General features: G+C 45.5%; 1 protein-coding gene and 1 long non-coding RNA gene across 2 annotated transcripts in view; both read left to right on the top strand.

Annotated features, from left to right (window-relative positions):
- Nucleotides 1-14,027, top strand: part of LOC311053822 — a 452,603-nt gene that overhangs the window by 64,880 nt on the left and 373,696 nt on the right. The gene's annotated exons all lie outside the window — the stretch shown is intronic.
- Nucleotides 575-14,027, top strand: part of LOC311053961 (protein kinase C and casein kinase substrate in neurons protein 1-like) — a gene marked incomplete at both ends in the record, with an annotated part of 36,537 nt that continues 23,084 nt past the window's right edge. The window contains 4 exons of the mRNA XM_084069778.1: nt 575-634; nt 3,946-4,102; nt 5,355-5,590; nt 9,147-9,302. Of these exons, the coding sequence (XP_083925904.1) occupies nt 575-634; nt 3,946-4,102; nt 5,355-5,590; nt 9,147-9,302 (609 nt within the window). The remainder of the gene's footprint in view (nt 635-3,945; nt 4,103-5,354; nt 5,591-9,146; nt 9,303-14,027) is intronic.

The following is a 14,027-nucleotide window of genomic DNA, read 5'->3' as shown; positions in this document are numbered from 1 at the left end:
TCACCTGAATGGAATATTATTATTAATATTGCTATAACAGCCCTCTCCAGACCATGAATGTAGCACTTACTAGTTTGGGAAAAAAATACAAACGCACTCTCACCATGCCATACCTGAACGCAGCGTTCAAGAGAATTGCCATTTCCAAACTCTCCTGAACTTGAATGCAGCATTTTATGTTGAAAGTATCTCCGGTATTGGCTTGAATTTTGATTATACTTAGTTTAGTGCGGCATCACGCACCGAAAATAGCCAATCTCCAAGCTCACAACGCGTCACAGCGCGACGCGTTGTGAGCTTGGAGATTGGCTATTTTCGGTATCTTTACCAAAAAGTGCCCTTTTTAGAAATGTCAGCCCCCAGGCCTGCCCCTCTAACATTCTCTGCACGTCCCTGGCTGGTGGCATAATAAAACAGTTGAATCAATTGAATGAATCAGTTTAGTGTGTTCCTCTGCAATGTGTGTAATTCTATTCTGTGTGTGTGTGTGTGTGTGTGTTTCAGTGCATGAGGAGTCCAGCTGTGAGACAGCGGTCACGTTCAGTGTTCAGTGAGCTTTACAACGTCCAGCAGAATGTCTGTCTCCTACGATGAGCCTGCTGCTGGGGACGACACTATGGACAGCTTCTGGGAGGTATGAGACACACACGCACACACACAGACGCACACGCACGCACGCACGCACGCACGCACGCACGCACGCACGCACGCACGCACACACACACAAACACACACAAACACACACAAACACACACAAACACACACACACACACACACTAGTGATGCGCGGGTTGACCCGTAACCCGCGGGACCCGCGGGTCAACCCGCGGCGTGGGTGGGTCGAGTCAGAATTTCAGAGGAAATTATGCGGGCTGCGGGTGAGCGGGTCAGCGCCTCTCACACGAAAAAAAAAAAAAAAAAATCACATGCTCTTGTTTTGTCTTTATTCCTAATAAGAATAAGAATAATAACAATAAAACAGTTTGAATACACTTGGGGATTCTTTTCTAACCATGATTTTACAGAATAAAAAAAAATCGCGGGTCGCGGGGCGGGTTGAGCCATAGATTTATATATGGGTTCGCGGGGCGGGTTGAGGCGGGTTGCGTTCCGTGGCGGGGCGGGGCGGGTCACGAAAAAACCCGACCCGCGCATCACTAACACACACACACACACACACACACACACACACACACACACACACACACACACACACACACACACACACACCCTGTGGTACAATAACGGATTTGTTTACCAGATAGTTTACACACCTGTCTCACCATGTACCTGTCTGTCTGTCTCACCATGCACCTGTCTGTCTGTCTGTCTGTCTGTCTGTCTGTCTGTCTGTCTGTCTGTCATAGACAGTGTAGTGTCTCAGTAAACTATAGGATCATAGAATACATACCCATTAAGACCTGGAACTGTGTCATTTTTAGATTTGAGCTAAAAAGCATTATTTTACACTTTGGGCTATTCAAAAATAGCAGATCTACAAGCTCGTAGCGCGGCACCGGGTGCCGCACTACGAGCTTGTAGATCTGCTATTTTTGAAAAATCGTGAAAATGTGTGGAAATCTTTGAATATATATGTTTTTAAAGCGAACATTTTTAACTCAAATCTTTGCTTCTTGGGGTCCCTGGAACAAAATATTTTGATGGGGGTCTGCGGCCAAATACATATAATTTTGGGGGTCCTTGACATGAAAAAGTTTGAGCACCAGTGATATAGAAACATAAGTTTTTCAGAAAACTGTTGAGATTTAGGAGACATGTAGAATCGGCTTCAGGTCTCAATGGGTTAAATAACATGCTATATATATATATATATATATATATAGACAAGCCTAAGCACCACAAACAAAACATTTTAATTTAAGTGTTACATTAAAATGAACACTCAGGCGTTTTACTATGTGGACTGTGTTTGTGTATGTATGGCGTGTGTGTGTGTGTGTGTGTGTGTGTGTGTGTGTGTGTGTGTGTGTGTGTGTGTGTGTGTGTGTGTGTGTGAGAGAGAGAGAGAGAGAGAGAGAGAGAGAGAGAGAGAGAGAGAGAGAGAGAGAGAGAGCGAGTGTCTGTGTGTGTTATCTTCCACCCTCAGGGGTTTTATGTGTACGGCTCTGCATGCTTGTATTTCACTACTGAAGAGGATTAAACACGCACGTACACATGCACGTACACACACACGCACACACACGCACGCACGCACGCACGCACGCACACACACACACACACACACACACACACACACACACACACACACACACACACACACACACACACATTGCATAACTACACATGCACCAGCACGAGCCTAGGGCCCCTCCCCCTCCCATCATGCACCATGAGCTCATGGGGGCGGAGCCACACGACACACTGCCGCTGTCTTCTTTTTTAAGGTGGAACTTCTTAAGGTGGACCAATGACATGAAGGAATGTACATTTACTTGAGTACTATATCTCCATATTTAAACCATTCATATTTTGCAGTGTCACACAAGAGCAGCACAAAACATTGCAGATCTACAATCTCCTTGTTTTTTTTCAGCCCAAGGACCCCCTAGTTGAGAGCAGGGACCCCCTCCATATTGTGTAAACTTGTATTTCAGATTAAACTTTTTTAGTTTACTTGGTCTGCTCTTTTTTCCCTCTACACCTGTATAACTCTTTGCCAAATAGCTCTTTTTGGCTAAAGTTCTGTTCAGAAAAGGGATGCTAGGGTTCAAGTGGTTTAAGGTAAAAAATTACATATCACACAAAGATTTGGCAGACCCCCTGTAGTAACTCTGAGGACCCCCTAGGGGTCCCGGACCCCCTGTTGAAGACCCCTGGTTTAGAGCAGCTGTGGTTCTCAACCTGTGGGACCGGGGCCCACTGGTGGATCGTGAGAGTATTACAAGCGGGGCCTCCAAATAATTGGAAAAAACACTGAGATTTAAATGATGATGTAACATTAATATTTTCACCAGGCCTATATATGTAAAACATAAAACAAATAGTCATGGTGACTCATGGTATCTTTTCTTCCAAACCGTGTGATAAAACAGGAGCAGCATCTGTGTCATTTTAGATTTTAGCCATTATTTTATATTTTGGCTATTTTTTTTTATCCTGAAAATGTGTGCAAATCTTTAAAAAAAGAAAAAAAAACGTTTTTAACTCAAATCTTGAGGGGGGGGGGGGGGGGGGGGGGGGCACCGAGTGCTTGTAGATCTGCTATTTTTATTTGAAAATGTGTGTAAATCTTTGAATATATGCAATTTTAAAGTGAACATTTTTAACTAAAATCTTTGCTTCTTTGCTATAATATCAGTGCTTCTCAAACCTTTCTCATGTCAAGGACCACCCAAAAAAAAGCATGAACAGTAGCCTAATGCAGGTGTCAGACCATTGTGTTTGTATGGTAGTTATTGTGATAGCTATAATGCATAGTTGTCTATGCATTTTGGGGGGTTTGACCCCCCCAAAGGTTTTTGCTGCGTGCCCAGGATAGATGTCCCTTATTTTAATCTCTGGGAGTTGACAACCCTAACCTTGCCATACCTTAGCTTTTGCTGAACTGACGCCACTGCCCCACAAAAACAAAAATCTGAGTAAAAAAAACATTGCTTTAAAAACATATATATATTCAAAGATTTGCAAAAATATTCCACGATTCTTCGACAAAAAAAAAAAAGCAGATCTACAAGTTCATAGCGTGGCAATGAGCTTGTATGCATGCTATTTTTTTATTGCCGAAATAAATCTTAAAATGAGACAGATGCATTTCCTTGGTCTTTATAATGGGTTAATAATGCATTGAGTTTTCCTCCAGGTTGTTTCTCCAGGTAGGGAACTACAAAGTGCAAGAACTACAACTTTTCCTCCATGTTGTTTTCTCCAGGTAGGGAACTACAAAGTGCAAGAACTACAACTTTTCCTCCATGTTGTTTTCTCCAGGTAGGGAACTACAAACGCGCCGTCAAGCGGGTGGATGACGGCCACCGGCTGTGTAACGACCTGATGGGATGTCTGCAGGAGCGAGCCAAGATAGAGAAGGCCTACGGAGACCAGCTGACCGCCTGGTCCAAGAGATGGAGGCAACTCATCGAGAAAGGTACAATATTCCTTTAAATAAATAAAGTGCACTGTACGTAATACATTCACTCAGGGAACGCATCTCTGTCATTCTTACATTTCTTTGGCTAATCAAAAATAGCAGATCTACAAGCTCATAGTGTGGCACCGAGTGCTGCACTATGAGCTTGTAGATCTTTGAATATATTACTTTTAAGCGAACATTTGTAAAATATTTTGTACGTCTGACGTCACTGCCACTAGAGGGCGCTGTTACGCTGGTTCGTGGCTGAAAAGCCCCATCTTAGATCACGTCACATAAGAACTGTGTTCCAAACATTGAATTTGACAACGTGGGCTTTCCCCTCAACTGTAATCAACTGTAATAAATAACAAGACCAGGAGACCTGGTTCTGCCAGACCCACTTCACATGACGTGTCAGCCTGTGTCTATGCCCATGTATGGACGAAAGGGAGACAGACTTTTATGGCTGGGGCCTAAGGACAAAGTGACCATGCCCATGTATGGAGAAAACAGGTACAAAGCCTCATGTAAGCCACACCCCCTGGGTCCGGGCAAAGAGTCTAAATAAAGGTGATGATGTATGTATGACATCATATATAAGGTTGTTTTAGTGCAGGTCCACAGTGACAGTGCGGTTGAGTGGAGCGGGCGTGGCTGGCGGTGATGACATCATAATGATGACATCATAATGTTCTTGCGTCCTATAGGTCCGCAATACGGCTCTGTGGAGCGGCCTGTGATGACATCATAATGATGAGATCATAATGATGACATCATAATGATGAGATCATAATGATGAGATCATAATGATGACATCATAATGTTCTTGCGTCCCGATAGGTCCACAGTACGGCTCGGTGGAGCGGCCTGTGATGACATCATAATGATGACATCATAATGATGACATCATAATGATGACATCATAATGTTCTTGCGTCCCCATAGGTCCACAGTACGGCTCTGTGGAGCGGCCTGTGATGACATCATAATGTTCTTGCGTCCCCATAGGTCCACAGTACGGCTCGGTGGAGCGGCCTGTGATGACATCATAATGATGACATCATAATGTTCTTGCGTCCCCATAGGTCCACAGTACGGCTCGGTGGAGCGGCCTGTGATGACGTCATAATGATGACATCATAATGATGACATCATAATGCTCTTGCGTCCCCATAGGTCCACAGTACGGCTCGGTGGAGCGGCCTGTGATGACGTCATAATGATGACATCATAATGATGACATCATAATGCTCTTGCGTCCCCATAGGTCCACAGTACGGCTCGGTGGAGCGGGCGTGGCTGGCGGTGATGACGGAGGCGGACAAGGTGAGCGAGCTGCACCAGGAGGTGAAGAACGGCCTGATGAACGAGGACGTGGAGAAGGTGAAGAACTGGCAGAAGGAGGCGTACCACAAGCAGATGATCGGAGGCTTCAAGGAGGCCAAGGAGGCCGACGAGGGCTTCAAGAAGGCCCAGAAACCCTGGGCCAAGAAACTCAAGGAGGTTAACCCTTTAAGACTTTAACCATTATATCTGTTACTTTGGGCTATTCAAAAAAATAGCAGATCTACAAGCTCATAGCGCGGCACCGAGTGCCGCGCTATGAGCTTGTAGATCTGCTATTTTTTTAAAGAATCGTGAATATTTGTGCAAATCTTTGAATATACAGCAGGGGCGTGGCCACGGGTGGGCATAGGTAGGCCTGGGCCCACCCATTTGGTTTTTCTGCCCACCCACAAAAAAAATATGTTTTAAATAAAATCTAACTTTTTAAAAACATTTTTATGTCATATTCAGCCACTGTACTAGAGGGTACACATGGAACCAAATGGACACTCTCACAGTTACAGACCTGTAAGGGTCCCCCTCAAGGACCCCCTCAAGGACCCCCCCCCCCCCCCCCCCCCCCCCACTGTCCTAGATTGTTTTTAAATTACGCGCATGGTATCAGGTCGGTACGGTATCGACCTGAAATGCAAGTTATGGGAATAGTTTCATGGGTCCATCTCTACATTCATCTCATCTCTGATCCATCTCCACCAGCCTCAGCCTGTCACACATCACCATGTCTCCCTCATTCATTCTCTTAAAGCCACACTCTGTGATTTTGGTGTAATTGGTTAATCTCTCCTCTGGAAGGACGAGCGAGGTCGTTGGTGAGTCACTGCCGCAGGAAGCTGTAGGAGAGAGGAGGCATGACTCACACTCTGTCTCCTATAGGAAGGAAGATAGGAGAGAGGACGCATGATGCACACACTGTCTCCTAGGAAGGAAGCTAGGAGAGAGGAGGCATGACTCACACTCTGTCTCCTAGGAAGGAAGCTAGGAGAGAGGACGCATGATGCACACACTGTCTCCTAGGACGGAAGATAGGAAGGAAGGAAGCTAGGAGGCATGACTCACACACTGTCTCCTTGGAAGGAAGCTAGGAGAGAGGAGGCATGACTCACACACTGTCTCCTTGGAAGGAAGCTGTGGGAAGGAAGCTAGGAGAGGAATGACGCACACAGAGACAGTTTGATTGCATCAGGGATTGATTCACCTTGTCTGCACTTGACTTCCTGTGCTCAGTAACAGAGTCCTGAGATGAACACAGTGTTATATGCACTATATATTAATGTTATAAGATATGAACTATATCAGTGTTATATTAGTGTTATATGAACTATATCAGTGTTATATTAGTGTTATATGAACTATATCAGTGTTATATTAGTGTTATATGCACTATATCAGTTTTGAGGACAATTGTCCTTGTTCTCAAAAGAGCAGTGGCGTGCACAGACATTTTGAGGGGCAGGTGCTCAAGTAAATTATACTTTTTTTTGTTTACTTGGTCTGCTCTTTTTCCCCTCTACACCTATACCTCTTTGCCAAAAATAGCAGATCTACAAGCCCACAACGCCTCGCAGCGCGAGGCGTTGTGAGCTTGTAGATCTGCTATTTTTGTCTAAAGTTCTCCTCAGAAAAGGGATGCTAGGTTTCGAGTGGTTATGGTAAAAAGAAAAATCTAATCACATAAAGATTTGGCGGACCCCCTGTAGTAACTCTGAGGACCCCCTAGGGGTCCCGGACCCCCTGTTGAAGACCCCTGCTGTAAACTGAAAAAAACAACAACTTTTTTTTTATTTTTTTCAAAAGGGCACTTCTGGTCAAGAGGGCAAAGGGCAGGTGCTCTTGCACCACCTAGAGTCTATCTGTGCACGTCCCTGCAAAAGAGAAATGGTTTCAAGTTAAATATTTTGGGGGGATCAGGCAGACAATTATAGGATTATATTCAGGTTGGGGTTAGGATTATGATTAGGCATTTAGAGGTTTAAAGGTTAGGGTTTGGGTTTGAGTTACACCTGATTTGTATTTATCACGTGACAGTTGAGCTTTTAGATCTGACATTTTCCTGCTATTTTCAATGCTGCCCGTAAAATGTTGATGATCCTCACAATTAGCGGCAGTGGCTCAGAGGTAGAGATGCCGGTAGAGCGACCCATGGGAAACGCAAGGTTCCCAGTTCGATCCCGGGCTCCCCCAGAGTTAGTGTGGAAGTGTCCTTGAGCAAGACACTGAACCCCTAATTGCTCCCGATGAGTAGCTTGGTGCCTTGCATGGTTTCCTCCTCCATCGGTGTATGAATGTGTGTGTGAATGTGTGTGTGAATGGGTGAATGTAATGCACAATCTATGTAAAGCGCTTTGGATAAAAGTGCGATATAAATGCACCATTTACCATTATAGTAATCTCTCAAGAACAGATTCTGCTCTGCGTTGGAATCTGTCGGTAGCCGTGTTGACAACCCGTGCGCATTGGTTTCAAGTGGGTGTGCCTTCAGATCAGGAAGCAGGCCGCACTTTACCCAATCAAATGTAGTGGACGGGATTCACGTGTCCGTCCACCCTTTCCCCCTCGAAACTAGCCAAAACTAATTTAACAATAGCGTCCTCGGAGCAGACAAAACCACGGAAAGATATTCACATTTTAACTTGCTCTTTCATCATAGAAACAAGTGGGCTTATAACCAAAACCATCCATGTTCTCTGGGAGAAGTGGTGTTAGTGTTCCGTGTAGAAATATTGTTAGTGGGAATGAAAACATAGTCGCACCACCCGGAAGTGATGCGCTGAAGGCAGACACGAAACCCCGGTTTCCGTGCGCACTGGTGTTTAGCTTGCTTCCGGCCAGACCCAACAGACAATTTAACAAACAGCAGAGTTTTTCATTTTCAGTTGGGTCTGGCTACGCGAGACTACCATTATAGTAACTAGATGTTGGGCCTCACATCTAGACCCGGTCATCTTTATCCTTGCCCACATTGTATTGTTCAAGTTCTTCCCTATTTACTTGGCTGGTGTCTTCTTGGCTCAAAGTTAAGACACCATCGCTATTGCACCATCGTCCAAACTCCTCATCGTTCCTAAACATTTCGACCGTCATCCCTTCTAAATAGTCCATTTCCTTCTCATCCTTCAATGATGTGGTTGGAAGATTAACCCATTAAGACCTGGAACTGTGTCATTTTTAGATTTGAGCTAAAAAGCATTATTTTACACTTTGGGCTATTCGCGATACACTATGTACGCGCTACACTATAGCGCGGCACTCGGTGCCGCGCTATGAGCTTGTAGATCTGCTATTTTTGAAAATTCGTGAAAATGTGTGCAACTCTTTGAAATATATATATTTTTAAAGCGAACATTTTTAACTCAAATCTTTGCTTCTGGGGGGTCCCTGGAACAAAATATTTTGATGGGGGTCCGCGGCCAAGCACATGTAATTGTGGGGGTCCTTGACATGAAAAAGATTGAGCACCACTGATATAGAAACATACGTTTTTCAGAAAACTGTTGGAATTTAGGAGACATGTAGAATCGGCTTCAGGTCTCAATTGGTTAACATGATCTTTATCCTTGTCCACCTTGTATTGCTCCAATTCTGTGGCATGCCGAATATAAAATAATCGAAGACATAAACGTGTGTGTGTGTGTGTGTGTGTGTGTGTGTGTGTGTGTGTGTGTGTGTGTGTGTGTGTGTGTGTGTGTGTGTGTGTGTGTGTGTGTGTGTGTAGATGGAGGCAGCTAAGAAGACGTACCATCTGGCCTGTAAGGAGGAGAAGCTGGCCGCCACCAGAGAGGCCGACGGGAAGACGCAGGCATCGGTGACACCTGACCAACAGAAGAAACTCCACGAGAAAGTGGACAAATGTAGACACGACACCGGGAAGGTAACTAAGTAATTTTACTTTACTTACTTAACACATTCCCTGCCATTGATGCAGATCTACGTCAATTCAATTCAATTCAATTCAATTGTATTAAAGTGTCAAATCACAACAAGTTGTGTCACGACACTTTACATGTAGAGCAGAGACCCCACAGTCCATCCTGAGCAACAAGACACTTTACATGTAGAGCAGAGACCCCACAGTCCATCCTGAGCAACAAGACACTTTACATGTAGAGCAGAGACCTCACAGTCCACCCTGAACAACAAGACACTTTACATGTAGAGCAGAGACCCCACAGTCCATCCTGAACAACAAGACACTTTACATGTAGAGCAGAGACCCCACAGTCCATCCTGAACAACAAGACACTTTACATGTAGAGCAGAGACCCCACAGTCCATCCTGAACAACAAGACACTTTACATGTAGAGCAGAGACCCCACAGTCCATCCTGAACAACAAGACACTTTACATGTAGAGCAGAGACCCCACAGTCCATCCTGAACAACAAGACACTTTACATGTAGAGCAGAGACCCCACAGTCCATCCTGAACAACAAGACACTTTACATGTAGAGCAGAGACCCCACAGTCCATCCTGAACAACAAGACACTTTACATGTAGAGCAGAGACCCCACAGTCCACCCTGAACAACAAGACACTTTACATGTAGAGCAGAGACCCCACAGTCCATCCTGAACAACAAGACACTTTACATGTAGAGCAGAGACCTCACAGTCCACCCTGAACAACAAGACACTTTACATGTAGAGCAGAGACCCCACAGTCCATCCTGAACAACAAGACACTTTACATGTAGAGCAGAGACCCCACAGTCCATCCTGAACAACAAGACACTTTACATGTAGAGCAGAGACCCCACAGTCCACCCTGAACAACAAGACACTTTACATGTAGAGCAGAGACCCCACAGTCCATCCTGAGCAACAAGACACTTTACATGTAGAGCAGAGACCCCACAGTCCATCCTGAACAACAAGACACTTTACATGTAGAGCAGAGACCCCACAGTCCATCCTGAACAACAAGACACTTTACATGTAGAGCAGAGACCCCACAGTCCCACCCTGAACAACAAGACACTTTACATGTAGAGCAGAGACCTGACAGTCCATCCTGAACAACAAGACACTTTACATGTAGAGCAGAGACCCCACAGTCCATCCTGAACAACAAGACACTTTACATGTAGAGCAGAGACCCCACAGTCCATCCTGAACAACAAGACACTTTACATGTAGAGCAGAGACCCCACAGTCCATCCTGAACAACAAGACACTTTACATGTAGAGCAGAGACCCCACAGTCCATCCTGAGCAACAAGACACTTTACATGTAGAGCAGAGACCCCACAGTCCATCCTGAACAACAAGACACTTTACATGTAGAGCAGAGACCCCACAGTCCATCCTGAACAACAAGACACTTTACATGTAGAGCAGAGACCCCACAGTCCATCCTGAACAACAAGACACTTTACATGTAGAGCAGAGACCCCACAGTCCATCCTGAGCAACAAGACACTTTACATGTAGAGCAGAGACCCCACAGTCCATCCTGAACAACAAGACACTTTACATGTAGAGCAGAGACCTCACAGTCCATCCTGAACAACAAGACACTTTACATGTAGAGCAGAGACCCCACAGTCCATCCTGAACAACAAGACACTTTACATGTAGAGCAGAGACCCCACAGTCCATCCTGAACAACAACACACTTTACATGTAGAGCAGAGACCCCACAGTCCATCCTGAACAACAAGACACTTTACATGTAGAGCAGAGACCCCACAGTCCACCCTGAACAACAAGACACTTTACATGTAGAGCAGAGACCCCACAGTCCATCCTGAACAACAAGACACTTTACATGTAGAGCAGAGACCTCACAGTCCACCCTGAACAACAAGACACTTTACATGTAGAGCAGAGACCCCACAGTCCATCCTGAACAACAAGACACTTTACATGTAGAGCAGAGACCCCACAGTCCATCCTGAACAACAAGACACTTTACATGTAGAGCAGAGACCCCACAGTCCACCCTGAACAACAAGACACTTTACATGTAGAGCAGAGACCCCACAGTCCATCCTGAGCAACAAGACACTTTACATGTAGAGCAGAGACCCCACAGTCCATCCTGAACAACAAGACACTTTACATGTAGAGCAGAGACCCCACAGTCCATCCTGAACAACAAGACACTTTACATGTAGAGCAGAGACCCCACAGTCCATCCTGAACAACAAGACACTTTACATGTAGAGCAGAGACCCCACAGTCCATCCTGAACAACAAGACACTTTACATGTAGAGCAGAGACCCCACAGTCCATCCTGAACAACAAGACACTTTACATGTAGAGCAGAGACCCCACAGTCCATCCTGAGCAACAAGACACTTTACATGTAGAGCAGAGACCCCACAGTCCATCCTGAACAACAAGACACTTTACATGTAGAGCAGAGACCTCACAGTCCATCCTGAACAACAAGACACTTTACATGTAGAGCAGAGACCCCACAGTCCATCCTGAACAACAAGACACTTTACATGTAGAGCAGAGACCCCACAGTCCATCCTGAACAACAACACACTTTACATGTAGAGCAGAGACCCCACAGTCCATCCTGAACAACAACACACTTTACATGTAGAGCAGAGACCCCACAGTCCATCCTGAACAACAAGACACTTTACATGTAGAGCAGAGACCCCACAGTCCATCCTGAGCAACAAGACACTTTACATGTAGAGCAGAGACCCCACAGTCCATCCTGAACAACAAGACACTTTACATGTAGAGCAGAGACCCCACAGTCCATCCTGAACAACAAGACACTTTACATGTAGAGCAGAGACCCCACAGTCCATCCTGAACAACAAGACACTTTACATGTAGAGCAGAGACCCCACAGTCCATCCTGAGCAACAAGACACTTTACATGTAGAGCAGAGACCCCACAGTCCATCCTGAACAACAAGACACTTTACATGTAGAGCAGAGACCTCACAGTCCATCCTGAACAACAAGACACTTTACTTGTAGAGCAGAGACCCCACAGTCCATCCTGAACAACAAGACACTTTACATGTAGAGCAGAGACCCCACAGTCCATCCTGAACAACAACACACTTTACATGTAGAGCAGAGACCCCACAGTCCATCCTGAACAACAAGACACTTTACATGTAGAGCAGAGACCCCACAGTCCACCCTGAACAACAAGACACTTTACATGTAGAGCAGAGACCCCACAGTCCATCCTGAACAACAAGACACTTTACATGTAGAGCAGAGACCTCACAGTCCACCCTGAACAACAAGACACTTTACATGTAGAGCAGAGACCCCACAGTCCATCCTGAACAACAAGACACTTTACATGTAGAGCAGAGACCCCACAGTCCATCCTGAACAACAAGACACTTTACATGTAGAGCAGAGACCCCACAGTCCACCCTGAACAACAAGACACTTTACATGTAGAGCAGAGACCCCACAGTCCATCCTGAGCAACAAGACACTTTACATGTAGAGCAGAGACCCCACAGTCCATCCTGAACAACAAGACACTTTACATGTAGAGCAGAGACCCCACAGTCCATCCTGAACAACAAGACACTTTACATGTAGAGCAGAGACCCCACAGTCCATCCTGAACAACAAGACACTTTACATGTAGAGCAGAGACCCCACAGTCCATCCTGAGCAACAAGACACTTTACATGTAGAGCAGAGACCCCACAGTCCATCCTGAACAACAAGACACTTTACATGTAGAGCAGAGACCTCACAGTCCATCCTGAACAACAAGACACTTTACATGTAGAGCAGAGACCCCACAGTCCATCCTGAACAACAAGACACTTTACATGTAGAGCAGAGACCCCACAGTCCATCCTGAACAACAACACACTTTACATGTAGAGCAGAGACCCCAGAGTCCATCCTGAACAACAACACACTTTACATGTAGAGCAGAGACCCCACAGTCCATCCTGAACAACAACACACTTTACATGTAGAGCAGAGACCCCACAGTCCATCCTGAACAACAAGACACTTTACATGTAGAGCAGAGACCCCACAGTCCCACCCTGAACAACAAGACACTTTACATGTAGAGCAGAGACCTCACAGTCCATCCTGAACAACAAGACACTTTACATGTAGAGCAGAGACCCCACAGTCCATCCTGAACAACAAGACACTTTACATGTAGAGCAGAGACCTCACAGTCCATCCTGAACAACAAGACACTTTACATGTAGAGCAGAGACCCCACAGTCCCATCCTGAGCAACAAGACACTTTACATGTAGAGCAGAGACCCCACAGTCCCATCCTGAGCAACAAGACACTTTACATGTAGAGCAGAGACCCCACAGTCCATCCTGAACAACAAGACACTTTACATGTAGAGCAGAGACCCCACAGTCCATCCTGAACAACAAGACACTTTACATGTAGAGCAGAGACCCCACAGTCCATCCTGAACAACAAGACACTTTACATGTAGAGCAGAGACCCCACAGTCCATCCTGAGCAACAAGACACTTTACATGTAGAGCAGAGACCCCACAGTCCATCCTGAGCAACAAGACACTTTACATGTAGAGCAGAGACCCCACAGTCCATCCTGAACAACAAGACACTTTACATGTAGAGCAGAGACCCCACAGTCCCATCCTG

Source organism: Gymnoscopelus microlampas (genome assembly GCF_963454915.1).
Source record: "Gymnoscopelus microlampas genome assembly, chromosome: 10".
NCBI lineage: Eukaryota > Metazoa > Chordata > Actinopteri > Myctophiformes > Myctophidae > Gymnoscopelus > Gymnoscopelus microlampas.
This window is presented reverse-complemented; position numbering and strand designations above follow the sequence as displayed.